Genomic DNA, 25956 nt, shown 5'->3' on the forward strand with positions numbered 1-25956 from the left:
AACCTCGTTTAACCAAATAATACGATCTAATCATAAACAATAACTTGTCCCCTGGTTATATAACCAAACAGTAAAGCACAAATCAAGAAATTAACCCTAAAATAATGGAAACAAAGTTTCGTCGACACTAGCGCCTTTGTGTCACGTACATGAACTAGACACGAAAAACGTGCTTCAAAATTTACAATGGGATGAGAAGTCTACTTGTGTTGGTTAGTCTATGGTATGATACTTAAAGGTATAATATAATCAGAGATCAAACATATAACCTCTGATTTATCATGGTTTATTTGAAGGCAATTGTAAGCTTTGTACAGCAGTTGTAACTTGTAAGTTTTTCTGACCTTTTTGACATTAACTTTTTTTGTTTGTTTTTTTTTACTCAATTTAAAACTGTTGCGACCAAATGAATGGCACATCGATATACTATTTCTTGATCTCTGGCAATCTAGTTGAAGAGCTAAGTGTGTGTATCCTGTACAATTTAACCTAAAATGAGAGAAAACCGTTCAGTCAAATTCAGTTCATTCAAACCGGACATAAAACGCACATTAAACAGGCTTCATATTTTACATAAGATGAGAAGTCGACTTACAATAAACAAGGCAATCGTACAATGCTGTATAAAATATCTTATTAGCTCGAGTTATTCAAATTGCACATCAGCCCAGAGTCGTGTTTGTAACTGAAGCAATCATAACCAACAATATTGAAATCCAGGGAGTTGGTTTATAACACAAACCCAATCAAAACTTGTTCTTTATTCAGTTTCAAAATTAATTATATTATCAATGCAAAAAATATACAAACGGGCACCAGAAAAGTCACTTTTGTAACCTGTAATGAAATACACACTGTTACATCACATCTTACCTTAATATCCAAAGGATCGCCACATAACTGGTCGTCAATTATGGACAGGGAATGACATGTCGACATTGCTTGGAGCAGATGTTTTTGTCTCAGAAGATTTACATTTTGGATGGGGAAGTCAAAACCATCTTGTCCCACAGGCACAACTCCCCAAAGTTCAGGTTTGTCTTCTGTTAATGTACCTGTCTAAAATGTAAATCAACTGCTTTATTTACATTTTTGGATTTAGAGACAATTTATTTGTATGGGTATAAATTTTTAGTATAAAAGCAATGGAGATTTTGTTTTATCACTGTCAATTATTATTAGTAGGAAGTAGAAGTTGTAGTATAGCATAATATAAGATGTATTCAAATAAACAAAATTGTTCTCAACTCACAATTGAGAATGCCCTGCATTTAAATACTATTCATTCCTAAACTTTATATTATTTTATGGATGGAGAGAATTCTGTCAATTTAGTTATCGAGGAGGCACATTGTATGACGTTTCAGTGATTATATCAGCACACTCCAGCAAAATACCAATGCAAGGTGGGTGAAAAATGCAGCTAATGACCTTTATAGCTTTGACAACAATCAGGTGTTTCTTAAGGTAGGACTTTATCAAAAAGCCAAATGGCCTTGGTCCAGTCAAACATCAAAACGCTACTGCCTTATGAAAATGAGATAGCCTATCTAAAATAAAACTTGTTAATTCCGTAGTGTGGAACAACCCAGCATGGACAAGTCAACTAATAAGAGGAGAAAAAACTCCAATGGCCATAAACTAACGGAAAAAGTATTTATTAGTAATGTAATCCAATAAACTCCTGAATGGCGAGACATTGAAACATTTACTCATGCTAAAAGATCAATATAATGTATTCAAATTCAAATGAAAATCTGAATACTCTATAGTGAGTCATTTTGAGATGATAAAAGAGAGAGTTATTCAAGAGACTGAATATTCTATAAGATATGAGAGGTTATACTGACTGTATCTAGGCCTACTTAATATCATTATTATCTGCAACAGTTTTCATTTTACGTAATCAAACATAAAGGTTTGGAACTTTAAAAAGTAAAAATAACGGCTACTTTAGAAAGTGTATTAAGATCAATTTTCACACCTTATCAAAGCAAACACAGTCTATACAGCCGGCCACATTGATCATCCGTGGACTGACACAGAAGATGTTTTGGTCCTTCAAGCGAGACTGCGCAGATATACAACCGACGGCCATTGCTGCTGGAAGCGACGGTGGCACAACAATAGTCACCAAGTCTAGAGCTTCGAGAACAATAGTTGCGGTCGGAACACCACGAAAAGCCTGTGGAGAGTGAGCAAACGATTAACACATAAGGCAACTTTTGATCCATTGTGTATTGTCTATTGCCAATTAATTATTTAGAACTATACACTCTTATCGTATAAACAAATGGTTAGGTGAACAGTCTATATATTTAGTCAAACCTCAACGATTACGGCTGTTAGCGTATGTGACTGTATGCCTTGAGAGGCTAAAGTTCTTCTTCTTATCCCTCAGGTAAAAAAGAATCAGCTGAAGTCAATGACATCAAAAGTGTGTTTAGTCTCATTTGAAAAGCCATACAATAATGCCAAGTATAAGGTATAAGGTAAAGTATAAGGTGGGAAAGTAACAACAATAAATAACCATTCTAACACTAACATATTTTTGCTCTTAACACATACTAACCTTAGTAATAACAGTATATAAAAAGCCGAAACAAGCGAACACAGACATCAACTGGATAAACTTGTACGAATCCTCTTCAAACTTGAACGTGAGATGGGCTGGGTACAATATGGACCTTACAAGTCCACCTTTCATCGTGGAGAAGCCAGTTTGAATGACTACAGCGTAAATTTCCATCTTACTCGTGGGCCGAGTCTTGATAACGCGTGTGCCACAATACAATGTGTGTTTACCATGATCATTACTGTCGTAAACGACTGAAGGTGAGTTTGGAAGAGGTATTTTGGTCACTGGCACACTTTCACCTTAAAAATATTATCATTGTTAAACACATCTACTTGATATTTGCATACATACTGTAGGTAATCAATTCATTTAGTAATATGTTCATGCAAATTCTCCTTCAGTGGCGTAACTAGAACATGGCTTTGTGGGGGCGAGGGGGATAGATAGTCCGGGAGGATTTGGAAAAATTAGAAATCCTAACTCGCGTTTTCAGGCATTCTCGAGGTGTATTCACGTTCAAAAGAACTAAAAAAATTAACCCAATTGAGGCTATCTCTGGTCAGTCAGATTCAGGAAATACTAGAACTAGAACAACCCGCAGTTACAGTTACAGTGTGTTTCTTAAACAAATCTGTCAATAAAGTCTGAGAAACTTTTCTCTTTGACATTTCTTTAAACCGTCCACAATGCACACTGATAGTTGGAAGTAAACAGCATAACAATCTTTACCTACTACAGAGTACAGAACAGAACTGCGCAAAGTAAACAACTAACCTAAAAGCCGGCTGGTGTCTACTTAGTGCTTACCGCGCCTGCTTGCAGTGTTACCACTACCACTCTCCAAATTTACTCCCGCTGCCTGGGTGTATTCATTAAATAAACCTTTTAGATTAGTTAACTATACAAATCAACTAATTCAACGAATTATATTAATGAGACCAAATCCAAACTAAATCATCAGTTTCAGTTATAAACTTCACGCAACTGTATTTTAAAGAAGTAGGATTGCTGTGATACAAATATTTATTTTCATTTGAGGATTCTGGGGGGGAGGTTTTATCTCTCTCATCCCCCCCCCTCAGAGTTACACCACTGTTCTCCATTACATTACCTAGGAGTATGAAACTAAGTAAAAGGTTTGGATACCTGGAGTACTGTCAGGTGATTCTGGGTTTTTGTTTGATAATAAATAGTTAATTATTGGGTAGTCGAGTGGTTACAGTGCTCAGCTTCAAATCTGAAGGTCGCAGGTTTGATTCCAATAGAGAAACTTTTGTCTTAATACAGTAAAACATGTACAGTAGACTCCCTCTTATCCGTACACCTTTTAACCGGACATCGGTTTAACCGGACTACACTTGGCGGAAATGACATCTCTTTAACTGAACAATTTTTATCAGCACATTGGTTGAACCAGACTAGATCGGCAGGAAATATGGACAATACTGAAACAACTGTTCTCGTGGGAAAGATTTGAGACCACTGATCACGTGTCTAACAATGCTCTCCTAAATTTAAGTCGAATACCACAGTAAACGGTCTGTTTCAACGAGTTTTTGGGGACGTCGGTTTAACCAGAAAAACCGTTATCCAGACTGGCCTCGGTCCCGAGGAGTACGGATAGGAGAGAGTCTACTGTTTTTCAATTCATGAATTGCAGGGGTCAAAGTAATGAAGCTTGTGTCGAAGAAAGTTATTTTAGGCCCTTGTGGTGGAATATACTATTTTTCGACTTGTTTAAATTTCTAAAATATTTTTACCCGTGAGGATGCTCTCGTTGACAATGCAGCTGCCAGAGAGAAGTACGGCATCACAGAACATCGTACAGCCGTGAGACGGAATCACAATTACATCTCCTGGTACCAACCGATCTGTAGAAACTGTAGAAAGCTCTGCTTCTTTGCTGTTGTTGGTCTGAATCACTGATACATAGTCTTTTGAGCAAATCGTACTGTGAAGTTTCTTCTGGTTCTAAACATATTACAGTTTTAACCAAACAGTTTAACTTATACCTCAGGAGAAAAGTTTGGAGGGGAGTGTAATGTACCAATACCACTATGAAAAAAGGGGAAACTTTTTAGCCAGAGTAGGGTTACTACGAGACTCAGGAGGGAGGGGGGGGTGTAGACTACTGGAGTTACCAGAAGCCTTTAACTGGATGATAAAACATATGACTGATACACTTGCTTCTACCGAAATAATCACTTTTATTTTTATAATTCACTTCATCACTCATTTCACTCCAAAATCATATATTTAATTTTTTTATTCCATAAAAATTCAAACTCACGATTTGCAACTGTTCCACCCTTCTTTAAAATTAATAAATTAATCAGCAAATATAAATTTAAAAGATTATAGCACGCCATCAGACACATAGGCAGAGTTTTGTCTGTTTCTGGTGATTGTACAGACCTTAATTTAAAATTTATAACAGGTAGCCTACATAATTGTTGAGTTTTAGAATGGTTTTAGCCAAGACCATAAATGCCCAATGACTATAAGAATCTTTGATGGAAAACATTTAGGGCTCTAAAGTTGAAAGAACATGTTTGTGCTAAATAAATCATTACTATTCACTATACTTACGTCTCTAGTTTGAATGACAGTCAAGATGATGCCTACAGCAGACATTGTGATGATGGTGACGGCATAACTGACATATTCATAAACAAACCATAGGCAGAAAGAGAAAATTTGAAAAATGTAAAATGGGTTTAAGACTTCTGAAACAAGTAGTTCTACTACTCCTTGCAATGGAACAGTGATTTCGTTTTTCCCATAGAGCAACGATCTGAAAAAAATAAAAAGATTAGAGACAAATAAATATTTTTGTCTGATGTTTTTCTTTTTAATTTGGTTGGCACTTAATTACCATATTTAGATTTAAATAAATAAAGAGCTGGGATTCCCTAAATCTACTTAATCAGGGTGTCTACCAGATTTCTCAAATGGAATTCCCGACTTTTTCCCGACTTTTCATTACCATTTTTATATAAATCCCGACCAAAAACTGGGTCCGTTCTCCATGTTACTACACCTTTTTCCGTCTCGCGATCACTCGCGACACAGCGAAATCACTGACGATCGAAACAAATCACATGCCGAGAAAATCCCGTATGGCAATGTCTTCTCAGTGTATGAAATGTACGTGGATGGCAATAACCTGTATGGCTAAGCAATGTCTCAGTGTATGCCATGTACGTGGATGGCAATTAACCTGTATGGCTAAGCAATGTCTCAGTGTATGCCATGTACTTGGATGGCAATAACTTGTATGGCTAAGCAATGTCTCAGTGTATGCCATGTACGTGGATGGCAATAACCTGTATGACTAAGCAATGTCTCAGTGTATGCCATGTACTTGGATGGCAATAACCTGTATGGCTAAGCAATGTCTCAGTGTATGCCATGTACTTGGATGGCAATAACCTGTATGGCTAAGCAATGTCTCAGTGTATGCCATGTACGTGGATGGCAATAACCTGTATGACTAAGTAATGTCTCAGTGTATGCCATGTACTTGGATGGCAATAACCTGTATGGCTAAGCAATGTCTTCTCAGTGTATGAAATGTACGTGGATGGCAATAACCTGTATGGCTAAGCAATGTCTCAGTGTATGCCATGTACGTGGATGGCAATAACCTGTATGGCTAAGCAATGTCTCAGTGTATGCCATGTACTTGGATGGTAATAACTTGTATGGCTAAGCAATGTCTCAGTGTATGCCATGTACGTGGATGGCAATAACGTATGGCTAAGCAATGTCTCAGTGTATGCCATGTACGTGGATGGCAATAACTTGTATGGCTAAGCAATGTCTCAGTGTATGCCATGTACTTGGATGGTAATAACTTGTATGGCTAAGCAATGTCTCAGTGTATGCCATGTACGTGGATGGCAATAACCTGTATGACTAAGCAATGTCTCAGTGTATGCCATGTACTTGGATGGCAATAACCTGTATGGCTAAGCAATGTCTCAGTGTATGCCATGTACTTGGATGGCAATAACCTGTATGGCTAAGCAATGTCTCAGTGTATGCCATGTACGTGGATGGCAATAACCTGTATGACTAAGTAATGTCTCAGTGTATGCCATGTACTTGGATGGCAATAACCTGTATGGCTAAGCAATGTCTTCTCAGTGTATGAAATGTACGTGGATGGCAATAACCTGTATGGCTAAGCAATGTCTCAGTGTATGCCATGTACGTGGATGGCAATAACCTGTATGGCTAAGCAATGTCTCAGTGTATGCCATGTACTTGGATGGTAATAACTTGTATGGCTAAGCAATGTCTCAGTGTATGCCATGTACGTGGATGGCAATAACGTATGGCTAAGCAATGTCTCAGTGTATGCCATGTACGTGGATGGCAATAACTTGTATGGCTAAGCAATGTCTCAGTGTATGCCATGTACTTGGATGGTAATAACTTGTATGGCTAAGCAATGTCTCAGTGTATGCCATGTACGTGGATGGCAATAACTTGTATGGCTAAGCAATGTCTCAGTGTATGCCATGTACTTGGATGGTAATAACTTGTATGGCTAAGCAATGTTTCAGTGTATGCCATGTACTTGGAGGGTAATAACTTGTATGGCTAAGCAATGTCTCAGTGAATAACTTATATAATTAATGTCAATCATTTGAATAATGTCAATAAGTTATATGGATACTGATAGTCAAAGTAACACTATCAATGTAACAGTCAACTACGTATATGGATACTGATTCAATAACGTATGGACACTGATTCAAAAAGGTATTTGGATAATGATTCAATAACATATATGGATACTGATTCAAAAACGTATTTGGATACTGATTCAATAACGTATATAGATACTGACTCAAAAATGTATGGATACTGATTCAAAAACGTATTTGGATACTGATTCAATAACACATGGATACTGATTCAAAAACGTATATTTATACTGAATCAAAAACGTATATGGATACTGATTCAATAAAGTATGGATACTGATTCAAAAACTTATTTGGATACTGATTCAATAACGTATATGGATACTGAATGCCCATGATTCAAATTGTTATTTTGATCATCACTGAATCAAATTGGAATTCCGATGCATTTTCATCCCACACCCCTTCAATGTAATCCCGTCCCAATGATCAGGAATATAAGATCCAGAATTTGTTTTAAAGTTTTGGGACCCGTTCATCCCTAATTTTGAAAGGTTAGATTATTCCCGACTTTCGGCCGAAATTCATGACTTTTTCACGACTTTTCCCGACCTTTCAAAATCCCCGACTTTTTCCCGAATTTCCCGGAATTCCCGACTGGTAGACACCCTGTTAATAGAATAATTGGTTTACAATTAAATAAATATTAAATATAAACCTTATTTTTCTTTCCGAAGCGCTTAACCCAATAAGTTTGTGTAGATATTCAGCAGAAACCTTTTCCAGCCCGCTGAGCCTTACAAAGCATTCCGTTTTATTGTCCCAAATGTATCTTTGTTTTTTTAGTTCAAACATTTCAACTGTAGTTAGACCTAAAACAACAGAAATAAAAAAGTTTTGGAAAATTGTGTTACTTTTTAAGGTAAAGGTAAATTTTAGAGATAAGTCAAGCAGGAACCAAAATGACTTCTAAGATTTCAGTTATGATTGGTGCATCACAAAGTATTTCAACATCTATGACCAAATTATGATAAAATTTACTTCACTGTCTATTTTCATCTACAGTTTTTTCTATTTTTTTATAACTACATAATACCTTCTCCACAAGAAGAAAAGTCACGTTTTGAAGTTTTTCTGAAACAAAACATATCAAACAATAGTTATTTGTGTAACTAGTGTGCAAAGGCAATTTGCACTCGTGTTACACATTATATTTATATTTTTCCTACAGTTATTACCAAATAATAGAAATAATTAGTCTTTCAAATACTAAACATAATAACACAACCCAACTGTAAGACACCTTTTTAATGACAAAGCAAGCTCATATTTTGGTATCCCTTTTTAATTAGTAAATGGAGAAAGTATTGTTTTTGTCAAAATTTTCGAGTTTGAGTGGATATATCCGTTTTGGGTCCCCCTGAACCCATAAAGTGGTTTACAAAGTGATGTCTGTGAGTTTGTGTGTGTGTCTGTGTGGATGTGTACAGAGCTACAGACCACACCTGTAGTCCGATTTTGATTAAATTTGGTATGTTGGCACAAACTTATGGTATCTGAAAGCGTTTTTTTTTCTTCATTTTTTGAAATTTTGATTTTTAATGGTGATTTTTCTATAAAAAACCATAAAAACCGGGAAAATTTTAATTTTCTTGAAAATTGCAGGAACAATTTTGATAAAAATGTAGTATGTTAGTCCTTTAAATTCTGAAGAAAATGGTACAAATCAGATTTCCTTCAAAACTACGGTTCAAAAGTTATAGTAGCTAACGTTATTTTTCAATTAAAAAAAAAAAACTATAAAATTACAAAAATTGGATTTTAGAAAAAAACTGTAGGTATTAATAATTAAAAATAGTATGTTATGATTCTTGTGAAAAATGGTAAAACTACCATTTCCGTATAAATTACGGTTTAAAAGTTATTATAACTTAATTTCCCATATAAACTCCCTAAAAAAACAGATTTTAGGAAAAAAAAGCCAGTTTTGATCAAGTTTAAATGTGTTATGGTCCTTATAATAATAATTAAAAAAATAGTGCAACGATTACTGAAACAATTACGGTTCAAAAACTATTGCAACTTTTGACATTTTCCTTACAAAATACCATAGTTACTCCCACCGCTTACCCATGATAAAGGTTGATCACAAGCTAAGGGGAGAAAGTATGTGCCAGAATGCTGATACCATTTATTTATTTACGCCACACTACATTATTTTGATGAACTTTCCACGCAAGGATTTAGTCTAGAAAACAGCTGTTTGCCGCCAGCAAATTCAAATGGGGTTTCATTGCGTAATACTGTTCTGCAATGAGTTTTACCGGACACCTATCAGCTGATTATACTGTATTTTCGTGGAAATTAGTGGTTATAAACAAAAACATAACCTCTCTCAGAGGTTATGACTAGTGTTTATTAGTCCTTTAGTTGGTGGAAATATATAAGGATTTGTACGGATTAAGTAGTATGGCGTAAACTATCGTACGTAACTCGTCCAAAATGTGTGTACTCGACTTCGTCTCGCACGGGAACGACCACACTCGTCCGGTAAACACTTATTTTCAGGACTAGTAACGTAATATACTATTACTTCGTTGCCAATCAGCTGATATGCATTGTTGCATGGTTATCTATGAGTTAGTGTTGTTATTGGAACTGTATTGTGAATAAGACTCAACAAGGTGTTTTAACAAGCTCAAAGAGTACATGTCTTGTACAGTACCTACATTAAAAGTAAATAATTTTCTTTATGCTATGAAAGGTTTGAACTTGTTTAAATCTGTTTTTCTTTAAAAAAAAGGGGGCGAAAAATTCAAATTTTGAACTGCCATAACTTTTGATGGGATTGACGTAGAGATCTCTAGTTTGCATAATTTTTTTCTTTATTCATGCTCTCACATTTGATATTTCAAAAGGGGTGTAACTAAACGCAAAGCTTGAGTATAACTGCAATAAGCATTTTATACTTATATCGCCAACCCCGTACGAAGGACAGGTACTCTGCTAGTCCGTCATAAATCAGTAGGTATTCAACAACGTTACAAAATAGGGTAAAAATTTTGAACGTGCATTTCCTGTTATGCATGAGAAGGGAAATCCCCTCTCGATCCTGTCTCAAAATTTTATGAGAAATAAAAAATCTCGTCTCGAACTAAACCCAATCTCATCCATCCCTTATATATACATACATACAAATTTGAACGAATGATGTTTTTGGCTTCTGGGAACATCGAAATGAAAAAGTAAATCAGTCCCGGGCCTAGGTCTTACCGTGCCACCTACCGTAATAGCTACTTCCTTATAGGGAAATTTCGCTAAAACAAGTTCCCCTGTTGTAGCAAGATTTTCACCTCCACTTATTAGGTGCTTTCATGAGTTCCTAGTAGCCTTTAGGATTAAATTGTAACAAGAAAAAATATTTTTGAGCCAAAGAAAAAGTCCTTGATTAGTGCTTTAATAGCTCCTAATGAGTCTTAGTGTAAAATTATTTTATCAACTGTCACAATAAAATTAATTATTACTTACTCAATAAATATTCCATCTACCAATGTTTTAACAGTTTCAACATGATAGCCAGGAGATGAATTTTTAGAATGTTCCTGAAACAAAACAAATCATTTGTGGGAATCTGATTGCAAAACAAGTTCTGAACACAAGTTAAATTAAACTGAATGTAACACAATGACCCGAAATTCTCCACCGAATGTAACTAGTCAGAGAATCGACCTATCAAAGAATACCATGAATCGAATAAGATCATGGCTGAAATACTGAACAGCCACAAGACCACAGGAAAGAAGTGAGTTGTAGGACAGAACAGATAGGAACGGACACTCTCAAAGATAACATCCAAGAAAAAAAATATATATATACAACAAACTCGTCCAAAAAAAAGTTCCAGACGGTTGATATAGAACAAAAATTGTACATTACAAACTTGATTTACCCCCCTGCCAGACGGTTATTTTTTTTATAAGAGTTGTTTTTCAGTTCCTAATTCAATCTTCCTATGCCAAGTAGTGTTTTTTTCCAAGAAAAAAAAAACTCTTAAGGATCAGGCATCCAACTCCAACCAATCAAGCTCCACATGACCCAGTGAAAAGCATAAGACTTGGCAAGCATGTTTAAACTGAATCTTATAAGACTATGATCTGAGAATTAGTGTAAAAGAACTGTGGAAGGGGGGGGGTGGTAATTATAATGATGGGTGAGTAAGAATGGGATCATAAAAGGAGGAGGGTTTTAAAAAACTAGAGATAGGAAATGGGTTGGATAAAAAAATTACCCATTTTAGTACAGAGAAAAACCTACATTTAATGCTTGAACAAATACTTGCCACTATGAGTAATTTTTCAGCAGTCCGCACGGAACATTGACGATTTGTACAGTAAAGCTGGATATGAGGCCACCAATAGAAGATCAGTTTGACAGCACCCAATGACAGAACAACAAGCACCCAAGAGGCTATTGTGAACCACACATGTCTTCGGTATCCGTAAATATCCTGTGGATGATACAAAATAATGGGGTAAAAGTTCCTAATTTCAGAGTATTTGATGTAAAAATTATATGTAATGTTTCTTTTTCTGAATAAAATTGAATTGAATTGAAAAGTTTTATTTTTTTGTATAAGAGGTTGAATATGTTTAATGGTAAAGAAATCAACCAAAAATAAGTAAAAGACACAATCACAATAACAACTTTTATTTGAGCTGGAAACACTTTTATTTGAGCTGAGCAAAGCCTACCTGCCTTACACAGGTAACTTGAAATACACTAGAGGCACGTAATATGACTGCCTACTGTGCTCGTGTAAACACGGCTTTTGAGCAGCAACCAATGGGGCAAGAGTAGTGTTAACAAATGATCATATCCTCGCTCTGTCATAACAAAGTTACTGCACTGTTCAAGGTTACCTATACTGTACTTTAAGGTTTACAGTTACCCAAAATTTACAGTTGCCATGCAGTTGTAGTCATAAAGAGGTTAAAGAGGTTAGTTAGAAAGTAACTTGAAAAAATTCTTGTTCACATTCATGTAAGATTTTATACATTTTGAAACCTTCAAACATGTAAAATTTGCTGCAAACAACATTGTCTTCTCAAATTCAGCATTAAATAAATTTCAGGAAACTCGAATTAGTATTGACCAATTGAGCCGAAAATGTTTTATGCACTTTTTGGTAATTCAAAATGGGACTCGGTTGTTATAACAATTATTTAAGATAGGGACGCCACCACGTGCCTATTTTAACCCAAATATGAGTGAAGGATGAGTGGCGCATATTAATCATTGGCCTCTCAACACAACGATGATTCTTCAGTAAATTTCATCAAACATTTTCGGCACAATTGGTCAATACTAATTCGAGTTTCCTGAAATTAATTAGCCACACAGGTCTAATGAATAGTATTTGACTTAGTTTGATTATATAATAATGCTAGGTTTAAGTCTCACCCATTTTAGACCAAATGGGTGAACTTAAATTAATTATTTTAATGTTTAAGACTAATAATAGGCCGTAAAGTGACTCTTTTTGTCCCAAGCTCAAGTTTCACACGAAAATGAGCAAGGGTTTAAAACACTTTTTTTACCTGTGTGATTGTGATCAAATCATTTTTTTGTCAATTTGTTTTGTTAGACAACAAAAATGCTTTTTATGCAAAGATAATTTCTCAAAATAACTTCCAACTTGTTTTTTATTTTGCTAATGCAAACAAGCAGTTGCTTAGTAAGTGATTCAATCATTTTATCTAACTTGATTGTGTTTGTGTTTACTATACTATTGACTATATACCATAATGGTATAGTCAATAAATGTACTATCGATATTTTGTACTATTAAAAAGAATGCAACAATAAGCTACAAACCGATTAATAGAATCGATACATACATTCCAATAAAGCGATTGCTAACAATTAAAGTTTACAATTGAGTTAAAAAAAGCTGATTTTACTCCCTAGAGGGATCAAAAGCTTTTTACTCCCTAGAGGGATCAAAAGCTTTTTACTCCCTAGAGGGATCAAAAGCTTTTTACTCCCTAGAGGGATCAAAAGCTGATTTTACTCCCTAGAGGGATCAAAAGCTGATTTTACTCGCTAGAGGGATTAAAAGCTTTTTGCTCCCTAGAGGGATCAAAAGCTGATTTTACTCCCTAGAGGGATCAAAAGCTTTTAACTCCCTAGAGGGATCAAAAACTTTTTACTCCCTAGAGGGATCAAAAGCTTTTTACTCCCTAGAGGGATCAAAAGCTTTTTACTCCCTAGAGGGATCAAAAGCTGATTTTACTCCCTATGGAGGATAGAAGCAACTTTAGACCCGCAAAACATGTATTAAAACTGCTGTTATTGCAGTAGTATGACAAAAGTCAATTTTAAATTACATTTTACTAAAAAAAAAGGTAGTTAGTACAGTAAAACTTTACTAACTCGACACTCTCGACAGTCAACAGCTGACCAGACGCTTATCTTGCTGGCTTTGTCTTACATGCGCATACAACTTTTCAACTTCATATTGATCTTCTTTGTCCAGGATCACTTCTTGAATAATAAAATTGTATAAAAGTACCTTTTTCCGTCTTTGAGCCTAAATTTGTTGTATTGAGCGGCCGGTTTCAAAGTTATAACCTAGACAAAACATCTGCCCGTGCCGCGTCGTGTGGAACTAGTTCCTGAATTTATGTAAATTGTCTATGTTTCAAGTTTTATTTATTTAAATGTTTAGTGTCTTTGTGTGTATTCAAAACTTGAAGATCTTGCAAGAGGGACAACAAGAGCCTGATGATGAGGTTATAACCATGAAACCGGTTGCTCAATACAACAAATTTAGGACCACAGACAGAAACAGGTAATCTTATACCATTTTTTATTCAACTGTTCAAGCACAAGCCTGAAGATTTTTTATAATATTCTTTACAGATTGTTTACTAAATATGTAAAAATACTTGTGTAAGTAATACATTTATAGTGAAAAAATTAGTCTGTTATGTTTCCTTTTATTAAACCCACGAAAAATGTCAATGTTCTGTATAACTCAACAACTTCCAACCTTGACAACCTCTGGGTCCACACATTGTCAAGTAAGTGAGGTTTTTCTGTACTTGGTTAAAGGAGAAACAAGTGTGATTGGAATGTATAAATAACAATCATAAATCAAACCAATTAAGAGAGTCTGGTAGGCTTAAATGCTTACCATTTGATCTTCCAGTCCTTTGTTGATAAATGACACATAATCTGTAGTTATGCCTTTTTCACAGTTACCTGGATGGGAAAGTTACAAATGATTAATAAATAACCAAGTATCTTAAATGCTGAATTGACTACTGGATTATTTTGTGACATCATTTTACTGTGATAGAAAATGTCTGAAATAATCTTTTAAATAGGCGTATGTAACATATTTTTTTTTTACTATGTTACAAAAGTGTATTTTATTTAATAGGAAATAGCCGGAATACTAGAATAAGATTACACCTCAGCTTGAAAATAAATAATTTAAATATTTAAATTAGTTATCAGAAATTATTACTTGAGAAAATTACATATATGATTAGTTAATTTTATGGAGTTGGGAATTAGTACAAGTTTAGAGTGTTTGAAAAGCCCGCCAGTCCAGTTGACAGTGTTTAACGTGTAGGCCACCAACCATGCGCCGTGGACTCTTTTGGCCGGACCGGCGTGTCGATTCCTGCACACCACCGGACATGCGCACAAGCGGCTAACCTTCTCTGCGGCCGCGATCGACTCCAGGGGGTCGGGCAGTTGATCTACAACTCTAAATCCGAGCAGTTCGAGTTTTAACCTTCTTAGAATCCTTTTACGGCCAGCGTGAACCCTTCGAGTAATTAGTGTCCTGGAATTCATCTGGCGAAGGTAGGAGACGGCAATCAAACCTTCTCTAGTTTGTATTGATTTTCACTGTTTCATCAACCTTTTTATACCGCTAGTTAATCAGCTAAACATTCTGCTAATTCTTTGCAAATTAATTATAAATTGTCTCTTAACTCCCCGAGATCCCGGTACTGACACTAACCTTCTTAAACCGTTAGTTAGTCAGCCTAACAGTTTGCTAATTATCCCCTAATTACCTACTAATTGTCACTTAACTGACACTAGCACTCCTCTAGCTAGTTGGTCAGCTTAATACTCCCCGAGATTCCTGTACTGACGCTAACCTTCTTAAACCGTTAGTTAGTCAGCCTAACAGTTTGCTAATTATCCGCTAATTACCTACTAATTGTCACTTAACTGACACTAGCACTCCTCTAGCTAGTTGGTCAGCTTAATACTCCCCGAGATTCCTGTACTGACGCTAACCTTCTTAAACCGTTAGTTAGTCAGCCTAACAGTTTGCTAATTATCCGCTAATTACCTACTAATTGTCACTTAACTGACACTAGCACTCCTCTAGCTAGTTGGTCAGCTTAATCCTCCCCGAGATTCCTGTACTGACGCTAACCTTCTTAAACCGTTAGTTAGTCAGCCTAACAGTTTGCTAATTATCCGCTAATTACCTACTAATTGTCACTTAACTGACACTAGCACTCCTCTAGCAAGTTGGTCAGCTTAATACTCCCCGAGATCCCGGTACTGACACTAACCTTCTTAAACCGTTAGTTAGTCAGCCTAACAGTTTGCTAATTATCCGCTAATTACCTACTAATTGTCACTTAACTGACACTAGCACTCCTCTAGCTAGTTGGTCAGCTTAATACTCCCCGAGATCCCGGTACTGACACTAACCTTCTTAAACCGTTAGTTAGTCAGCCTAACAGTTTGCTAATTATCCGCTAATTACCTACTAATTGTCACTTAACTGACACTAGCACTCCTCTAGCTAGTTGGTCAGCTTAATACTCCCCGAGATTCCTGTACTGACGCTAACCTTCTTAAACCGTTAGTTAGTCAGCCTAACAGTTTGCTAATTATCCGCTAATTACCTACTAATTGTCACTTAACTGACACTAGCACTCCTCTAGCTAGTTGGTCAGCTTAATACTCCCCGAGATCCCGGTACTGACACTAACCTTCTTAAACCGTTAGTTAGTCAGCCTAACAGTTTGCTAATTATCCGCTAATTACCTACTAATTGTCACTTAACTGACACTAGCACTCCTCTAGCTAGTTGGTCAGCTTAATACTCCCCGAGATTCCTGTACTGACACTAACCTTCTTAAACCGTTAGTTAGTCAGCCTAACAGTTTGCTAATTATCCGCTAATTACCTACTAATTGCCACTTAACTGACACTAGCACTCCTCTAGCTAGTTGGTCAGCTTAATACTCCCCGAGATTCCTGTACTGACGCTAACCTTCTTAAACCGTTAGTTAGTCGCTACTTGAATCTTAACTGACGCTAGCACTCCTAAGGCTAATTGGCTTTGATATTAGAACATAGTACAGGTATCATAGAGTACATTGCTGTATATTGCTAACCTCCACTAACAGTCCTGAGCTTATTGACACCAACCTCCCTTTGTTGGTTAGTCAATCGTGTCCTCTCTACTCGACAAACGGCTATTTCAAATATTATCAATTAAAGTATTCGAGCTGAATAGTCAAGAAATTTGTTAATTATCACCGTTCACCAGTGTAAAGTCATTCAATTTTCCCGATCAACGTAATTGATTATGATGTTATGATGAGTGGTTAAACCACCAACACCTGTGGGCTGGTCTCGCATGAGAAATACCACACTCTGAATCAATTACGTATTTTATTTTAAATTGTCCATATCTTTCAGTAATCCTAATTTGACTTGGAAGCTTTAATCCATCTATCCCAGAGAGATTATAAATTACCGAAAGTATTCAGTAATAAAAGGTTTGCCCTTATCTTTGTTTACACATTCGGCCTAATATTATTACAAGCTTATCTGATAACTCCCGATTAACTCTGTCCCCTGGAATTTTCTTAGATAAAGAAACCCCACACTGCTAGACTGTCTATCCGACGCTCAAATCTATTTAAATTCTAACGTACACAAAAATGTGCGTTATCATAATAACTCCGTTGCGTTAATTTAGGAGTACAGTAGACTCCCTCTTATCCGGATACCTTTTAACCGGACATCGGATTAACCGGACTACACTCGGCGGAAATGACATCTGTTTAACCGGACAATTTTTATCAGCACATTGGTTTAACCGGCCTAGATCGGCAGGAAGTGGGCAGTACTGAAACGACTGTTCTCGTGGGAAAGATTTGAGACCAGTGATCACGTGTCTAAATAAAATGCTCTCCTAAATTTAAGTGAAATATCACAGTAAACAGTCTGTTTTAATGAGTTTTTGGGGACGTCGGTTTAACCGGAAAACCCGTTATCCGGACTGGCCTCGGTCCCGAGGAGTCCGGATAAGAGGAAGTCTACTGTATGCCAATACTTACCTAAATTACATGTTTTGCTACTTTTTTATTGGTTGGATTTTTTACAGGCTATCGAGTTATATATCGAACGAGTATTTCATCCAATAATAGATCATAGATACAGTACTCTGTGTTATTGTTCCCCATTTTAAAACAGCCAGTTTTTAAACGAGGTGTTAAAGCTCGTAAGCTGGCGTTTGGGCCTAGCGCAGGCAGTGTATGCGGGAGGATGGTGGAGGTAAGGAAAAGACCAGACCATAAACATTTTCTCTGACTCGCTGTGTTTCATGTACTTAAGCGCCTTCACGTGGGTTGTGAGGACAGTTGACACAGCCCGCATGACGGCACATAACGTTTTTGAACTAGATGCTAGTTACAGTAGCGATCGGTCAAGTGTCAGCTTACGAGTCACGAGCTGAAGGCCTAAATAGGTAGGTATGTAGCCTAAATACAAATTTTTAAACAGATGGTATATGTGATAAATAAGTGTTTTAACAGATTTATATTGCAAATTAATTGTGTATTATACTATGTAATACTTACTTCTTGAACTTTCCATTATGATGGTACAGATCCTGTGGCAGGACAAACTTCCAACCTTCTCTTGGTAATCGAAACAAGGAATTAGTGTAGGCCTAGACTGGCAGAATATTTAAGTAAGTACCGGTAGGCTATACTGTAATCAGAAAATATTCTAGTACAAAAATAGTGTATTTCTACTTTCCTAATTAATTATAGTAGGCCTACTTGTAGGGCGGAGATAAAGAGTGTTTTCCTGTTAAGCTCGCATCACGAAGAGCCGCTTTTGATCTTTTACAACTCTTCAATATCATCAATGGTCAGGTGGACAGTCCTGAACTACTTGAACTGATTAACTTTCATGTCCCAGTCTCCACCCGGAGATCTCGACCCTTCTCCAAGCATCACCAGCAGTACAACTTGAGTTCTTTCTTTGGGCCTTCCTTGCCACTCTTTAGGAGATTAGTGTTTAAGTGGGCTGCTGACCAGATCCAGCTTTAGTCTTTGTGCTTTTGGTGGTGCCTCTAGAGGGTCACACTTCCAGTGCCATATGTGCAGTGAAGTGAGTGTGTTTTTGGTGGTGCCTCTAAAGGGCCACACAATCAGTGAGAGGAAGTGCCAACTGCCAAGCAATATTATTCCGTCAATTTAAGTTTTTATTTTTGTCTAGAGTATTTATAACTGTATCGCTTTCATTTTAAAATATTTTTAATCCTTGTTATTAATTTATGCAATCTTTATCAATTGTTGTTACTCTTTGTTGTTGTTTTTGTATAGTTTTTTAATGATATCTTTCTTTCAATTAATTGTGTTCTTTGCTATTGATTATCTTGAATATTGATTATCTTCTTGAATATTATCTTGTTAAAACCCAATTGTAAAATGGTGTTTGCCGTTTATGTTCAAATATAAAATAAAGCAATAGGTGTACTAAAGAGGTGATAAAAACATTGATACTGAAACTTATCACTAGCCTACCTACTGTACTAAAAAAATTGATTTAAGGCGAGAAAAAGTATATAAGTTATTTTACCCCCACCTAAAACGTCCTATAAGACATTTTAAACTGTTTCTAAACACCAACACTACAACTTTCTCAAAAGACTGTTTGGTCACCAAGACTTCCTGTAGACACCGCTAGATTACTAGACACCACCCCTGAAAAACTCGCTTAACCATTGTAGTACAGTTTGTAGGGTGGAATTAAAGAGTGTTTTCCTAGGTACTAAAGAGGTGATAAAAACATAGAATCTGAAACTTATCACTAAATTTAGCCTACCTAGGCCTACTATACTCAAAAAATTGATTCAATGCGAGAAAAAGTATATAAGTTCTTTAACCCCATAACAGTATTTTTCTATTTTCTAACATATCACGTCCAAGCGGAACCGATTAATAAAAGGCCTAAACTAATGAAAAATTAATAATAATGATGGCATATTATTTAGTTTAACAAACTAACCTGAAAGGAACATAACATAAATATATGTAAAACTATAACATATTGTCTTATTTTCTTAACAGCCCTAATAAAATATCACAATTGTTGCAAAGTAATCAATTTAACCAAAGTAAACATACTAGGCCAGGCCTATTTTAAACTATGATTAGTCTATTCTACGTCATTGCAATGGAACGTGAACGTGTCAACAAGCAGGGAATGAATTGAATAAACAAAAACAAACACTTTAGTGTTGTCGTCTGTCAAATTGAACACCACGCAAACATTCCCGCCATAGGCACACAAAATCAGCTGTTTGGGAAATGTTAAGGCTAAGTGGAGTGGAGATAGCTTACAAATATTACCATTGAATAATATAATAAGCCTCAAACCCAATTGTTACTGTACATGGTTGTGTAACTTATTTGTAACCTGTAGACATATTTTTCTGCGTAGACTTCCCAGCTGCTGAGTTTATTACCGACCAAGCAGTCTTGCACTTGTTTTCTAGTTTATCTCGGTGATTGACGGATTTTCAATTTTTGAACATCTTATGGCTATATGTAGCAGAAATGTAAAATGGTGTATGCCATTACTGATACATAATTAAATAAATTTAATCAATAGCCTAAATGATTCTAACAAACAAAACTTCACCAACCTGAGTCAACGATATGAAGTGGTAACAAGACAAGCTTTTGTTTTGACCATTGGCCATTCCCTAAATAAACACTACAAAAAGTAAAAATGCCAATGTTGTAGAATGTAGATGAACATAAACTTAAATAACAACTTTATCTAAATCTGAAAAAATTGTCGTTCTTTTTGTCGAGTAAGGTTTATTTCAATTTATTAATAAATGAATAGTGCTGTGGCTGAACTGTCACATTCGCTGATTCACACTAAAGTTAGAGAGGGGAAATCGTACTTTTTAGCTACTCCAAATATGGTTAAATTACCGTATTAGTAGCAATGATACATTTTTACCCTTTTACCGTTGACAGTAAAAAATATACATCCAAAAGTTTAATGAATATTATTATAATATGAATGTATAGCTAATTATTTGGCATGTATCTCTCATTCTCCCAAGTCAATCAACGATGTCTGTCTTTGACTCAGCTGTTTTTCAGGCAGCGGGAATCCGTTAAAACCGTTAAACCAACCAAACGTGATTGTTCATCTTCATGTTGACTTCTTTTCTTTTAGGTTATGTTACTTTGTGAGTGAAGTTGTACCTGCATTATGTTAGTTTCCTTTAAAATGTTGTTCCTTAACTTGTGATTGAGTTGTATGAAGAAAAATCTGAATAACTTTGTGACGATTAATTCCAAATACTTAAATATTTTATTGTTTCGAATTCAGTTAATTACTAAAGTTAAGATTCTGTGTGAACCCGGCAAACTCGGCTTTCAACTTAAAGTTTGGTAAGCAAGTTTCAACACTAAAATGACCAATATATTGACTCGTTTACAAGAAAATGGCATGCCAATTTCTTCTAAGATGGACAACCCTACCAATGGAGAAATACATATTTGGAGAATGAGAGTTGCTGTTGTATGGAGTATTATTATTCAGCTCATGATGTTCTTGACTTATATCTTGTTCATAAGTGCAGATCCCTTTCATCCTTTGTCATGGATAGCAAATTGCTTTAGTGTGTTTCTCTCTCTTAGTTTGTGGCCCAAGCTCGTTGTACTCGTACTCACAATTTACTCACAAGGAGAGGTTTGCAAAAGAGACTATGTAACTGGCCCTGTATACCATGTCACAAGATTTCAAAAGATTCGTCACATATTCAGTATCCGCAACATTTTATTGATGTTGTTACATGTTGTGATTGGAGTTACAGTATTTTGCATCTATAGCTCCATTCATGATAGCACGTCTTACTTTCTCGTCAAACCCTGTGTATATAAATTTCAGTCAAAACTCATGGATAGTTGCCTCGTTGAGAACAATCTATTTCTGTTGCTCGGAGGAGTTTGGATTGGAATTTTTTACTTCGTAAATGATTACATGTTTGGTTCTAGAAACTTGATATTTCCTTTGATTCAACAATATAAGTTTTATCGGGTAAAAGCAGCATTGAAGGAGAACATGAAGCATTCCATAAAACATTCGGTTGTGCCGACTGTTATTTTCTTGATTCTGTATTATATTTATGGCGGTTTGATTCGAAGTGCTATAGCTGAATTTCTCTCCCTCAAAATGGACAAAGAACCTATTGATTCGATTCGAGGATTACTGAACATCAAGTTAATTTTCTACCTTTGGTTATTTTCATCTATTTTTGTCACTGGATTGCACACTATGGAACTGTTATTCAATGTGCATCTAACTGAACACTGTGTTTTTCCGGTTTCTAATGAACTGTTGCCAACTGGAAACCACATGAGACTGATTGATTCCCTCAAGAAGGCTGATGTCCCAATCATTCACCATTTGGGTTATTTAGATCTATTCATATTATCAACAAAGTGTCGTCAAAGGAGAGAAGAAATATTTACATTGAGTCACCCTGGAGGACATCCACATGACTGGAATAGTATACATAAAGAGTGTATCACCTTGATAAAGACTTTTACTAGCGACTTGAGTCAAGCATTGCTGCAAGATAACAGTAATAAAAAAGACGCTCTGAACAAAGTGTCTAAAGTTGAAGTGACTGGTTTCCATTTTCATAATCACAACATAAGAAAACTAGCTTCCCCTATGGGTGTCAAGATGGTTGGTGAGAGAACCCTGGAGGCTCAGAGTGCTGTTGAAGTCGCCTTTAACAATATCCAAAACTGGGTGAACGCCAAACTAGAACAGTTTTATAAGAAACCTTACATCGCTTATTTTTTTGGGGAGTCTCCAGACACCAGAATAAACTTCTTGCTCTGTAAGTCACAGCCTGTTATATGGGCCGTTCAAGGTTTGGCATTCTTGTGTTCAGCTTCCTTGACTGAAGACCGCTACGGAATCGTTCAAAAAGATTTGCCTGATATCATCAACACAGTTGTAAATCTCAAACAGGTTTTGGACAAGCTTTTTAAACAGAACCTCATTGTCAAGAAGTCGTTTGCAAACGATCCTTTGGACGTTCAAATGAAGTACTTATTGAGATCATCAGTGAAGAGAAGTTTGTACTTGATAGCTGTCACATTTGGTCCTTACATGAAAGATATTCAGTTACCAGTGGATGTGAAATTGCAGTTGGACAACTTCAGTGCATTCAAGGAGGTTTGAATTTTCTATCTGGGTATAATGCATTTTTCTAGTCCAGTTCCTGATAAAAAATGAATTCTTACATTTTTGTACTAGTTCACATTTATTTTTGACTTAATTGTAATTTTGACATGAATGTATAGCTAGGACTACTTCTATTTATTAAGACCATGGCCGATTTGGTATTCAAGGGTATTCTGTGCAGTATCCCCGCCTTTAAACACACGTTTAACTCATTCCATATTTCTAAAATAATCTCAACATGACAAGCCTAGTACCGTATCACTAATTTTAGATACCATTTAAGTCGGTGATGTAAACCGGATGTATTATATTTGATAATCCTGATGAATGTAAATCTACTTTAAGTGTAAGTTAGTAAAATCCATTAGCTGGCTCCAACTCCTTCAAATTTAAGTCGAGTCAGGCCAGGTTAGGTTAGGATACTTATTCATTATTTTATTTGTAATATCTAGAAAATTGTTTACATATGATAAATGTTATTACCATCCTACCCTAACCTGATTGATCTTGCATTTAAAAAGGTCGGGGCAGCTAACAGGTATTTGACCTTATTCGTAAATGACATGGAGCCTATTCAATCAAGCAAAGCGAGTAGGTAGTCATTACAAATTTCTTTACCTTTGCTTATCAGGAGATATTAAAACCAGACTTAAACTAAAAACAAACTAACCCAAATTCTTTTCATAGCCCCTAATACAATAGGTATGGTTCTATAGCCTACTCTTGCCAGGTTTTTCATCCTGTGTCTTACGTTTGACACCATTCAATATAGGCCTATAGGCTAAGCCAATCAAGCAACCCTTTATTTCTTATGTCAGCTGTGTGTCCTATAAGAAAATCTGCTCCGGATATTTTATAAACGGGATAACAATTTTGATGTTAAATCGTAGGAGTGTTAACAATTAGTATGATGGTAGGTTAAACAATTCAAAGCTGTTGTGGTCTTATTAAAAGATGTGCTGTAAATAATATTGTAAATTTAATGTTGATCGTAGATTATTTAAGATTCATGTATTTCAAGTTAAAAACAGTTTTCCAACTAGGTCAAACAATCTTTTTTTTCAATTTGTATTGCTTCTGAAGGTATCAAATTATTATGTATAACACTATCAGCCTATACAGTTGTGGTGCTACTGTGCAATAAACCTATAAACTAAACCTTACCTAACCTCTGCAAAAAACTCGTGTACCACCAAGTGATCCTACTCTTTTAGTCAGAATACCATGTTTTGAAGGCAAACTGGGATCATCCCATATTTTTTGTCTCATGACACTAAAAAACCCCAGAAATAAATCAACAATTTATGGAAGTATAAGAATATATATCAGCAATATATTTAATACCTGGCACCATGGTGGAAGGAAAATACATCTAGGTGTGCTATTCCCATCATATTCTGACGTCACTCGGATTTCAAACAAAAGATCACCTGATTGTAACTTTCAAATTAGTACAGTACCTATGTATTTGTTTTGATTTGATTGTTATTGTTTTTATAATGTTTTCAAAATGGTTGAATGTGTTCATTATAAAAACAATAACAACCAAATCAAAACAAATCAGGTGATCATTTGTTTGCAATCCGAGTGACGGGAATAGCACACCTATGTATTTTCCTTCCACCATGACCTGGCACATTTAGGGGACAAATAGGGGAACAATTGGGGCTTGATAAATATTAACAAATCTAATAATGATAACCAAACTATAAGCTAAGAGAAGCAATGGAAGGAAAAACAAAATTGGAATGTAAGAAAGTAATAACTAGGTAAATGACCTTCAATCACTAGTTAAGTGCACATAGTGCACCAATGAAATGTGAAATGTACCTGAAAGTTTACTACAAACTCTCTTACCTGGGCAAATCAAGTGACAATCAGTTGCCTAAAGGCAAAAGTGTCTTTTATACTTAAGATCTCAAGTATTTGCTATAAAAAGATGTTGGTATTTTGATAACATTGCATAAAAATGCAAGATAGCACTCTGATCCCAGATTAAGACTCTGCAGTGTATTGTACAACACACATTTTAAATTTGAATATTGTTATACAACTGACTGCAATTATTAGGATAGGTTTTTATTGCAGATTACAACAATAGTATCTAGGAGAAATTTTAAGTGATTATAAGCTGGAAACATAAATTATATGGTGTACAACATTGAATTATTATTAGCAACAGCAACAACGATAAGTAGGCTTATCTACCTTGTAGCCATACAAAGCAGGCTAATTCCTTTTGATATACCAATAGTACATAATCATGAATTGTAATCCAATCTTCAGGACTAAACACAAAGAATCCTGTTTAAGGTTTAGTTTATTAATTTTATGTGATTAGCTCTGAAGGTTGAATTAATAAAAAAACACAATTTCTTAAAATGACCTAAATAATTGAATAGGACTACAGTATGTAATTACAAACAAAAAAAAAAGTAAAAATAAAAATAAAAGTTTAAATGTTTTCCAATTTTAGTTTACTTTCTGTAATTTGGTCTAGGCTATCTATTATTTATATCGAGGTTGTTTCAAAATCATAATCTTATTTGGCATCATTGCCTTTAGCCGCCACTCTTGTTAACTTATATAAAGCATCAACCTCCATGATATAAATTAGTTGCAAGTTGGGTCCACTTACTATTTCTCTTTTTCCTATAATATTTGTTCATGTAAATTGTTAATGTTGAGAATAAATTGTTTTGTATATATAGTAAAGTAAATTGTATTGATTCAAGTAAACAACACTGTACAATAGTGTTGTTTTATGGTTAAGCATTATTATTTGTGTAAAGAATTAACTTATTTGTTTTTTTTTTCATAGATAGGTTAGAATTTTGTTACAGTAGCCCTGAAATATAGTAAGATTTAAACTGTATTATGTTTATTATATATTTCTTAATGTCATTAACATATACCTTGATAATTAATACGTTTGTTTAAAAATAATATTGTCTCTATTTTACAAGCATGAGTACAGCAGCTTAATCTCATTTATTTTTTTTACTTTTCAAAGCCTCACAGTTAAATGAATTCTAATACAAAACAAAAATCTGAAGTTTATTTTATGAGAAGGGTAATTTAAACCAATAATATTAGTAAAAAATTTATGAGTTAAAAAATATATACAACAAATTGTGTCCCAACAAATAAAGTTCTTCT

The 25956-nt window shown here is 35.3% G+C and overlaps 2 protein-coding genes across 6 annotated transcripts in view; one reads left to right on the forward strand and one right to left on the reverse strand.

The window, feature by feature from the left end:
- The window catches only part of LOC128988895 (polyamine-transporting ATPase 13A3-like), a 39249-nt gene extending 15177 nt beyond the window's left edge, over positions 1 to 24072 (reverse strand). The window contains exons 1-12 of one of the 5 annotated variants that reach the window (XM_054410660.1): positions 23962 to 24072; positions 18144 to 18235; positions 14429 to 14496; positions 11573 to 11740; positions 10762 to 10835; positions 8330 to 8367; positions 7952 to 8105; positions 5168 to 5372; positions 4339 to 4549; positions 2573 to 2877; positions 1985 to 2185; positions 874 to 1059 (exon numbers count right to left, since the gene is read on the reverse strand). In XM_054410660.1, the coding sequence (XP_054266635.1) occupies positions 874 to 1059; positions 1985 to 2185; positions 2573 to 2877; positions 4339 to 4549; positions 5168 to 5372; positions 7952 to 8105; positions 8330 to 8367; positions 10762 to 10835; positions 11573 to 11740; positions 14429 to 14496; positions 18144 to 18159 (1626 nt within the window). In that variant the 5' untranslated portion in view covers positions 18160 to 18235; positions 23962 to 24072. Of the gene's footprint in view, positions 1 to 873; positions 1060 to 1984; positions 2186 to 2572; positions 2878 to 4338; positions 4550 to 5167; positions 5373 to 7951; positions 8106 to 8329; positions 8368 to 10761; positions 10836 to 11572; positions 11741 to 14428; positions 14497 to 18143; positions 18277 to 19581; positions 19719 to 23961 lie in introns of those variants that run through there. The other 4 variants (XM_054410661.1, XM_054410658.1, XM_054410657.1 and 1 more) reach the window with 4 other exon arrangements.
- LOC128988899 (nucleoporin NDC1) lies at positions 20789 to 25214 on the forward strand. The gene has a single exon (XM_054410664.1). It carries the CDS (start codon positions 21010 to 21012, stop codon positions 22792 to 22794), a length of 1785 nt encoding a protein of 594 aa, XP_054266639.1. The 5' UTR covers positions 20789 to 21009; the 3' UTR covers positions 22795 to 25214.
- Positions 25215 to 25956: the final 742 nt, after the last annotated feature.

The sequence above is a fragment of the Macrosteles quadrilineatus genome, unplaced genomic scaffold (assembly GCF_028750875.1).
Source record: "Macrosteles quadrilineatus isolate MER2022 unplaced genomic scaffold, UCM_ALF_1.0 Scaffold_3__2_contigs__length_128488019, whole genome shotgun sequence".
Lineage (NCBI taxonomy): Eukaryota > Metazoa > Arthropoda > Insecta > Hemiptera > Cicadellidae > Macrosteles > Macrosteles quadrilineatus.

What these genes read in the sequence shown, in the direction of transcription:
- LOC128988899 (XM_054410664.1), top strand. Translation starts at nt 21,010, where the DNA reads ATGACCAATATATTGACTCGTTTACAAGAAAATGGCATGCCAATTTCT.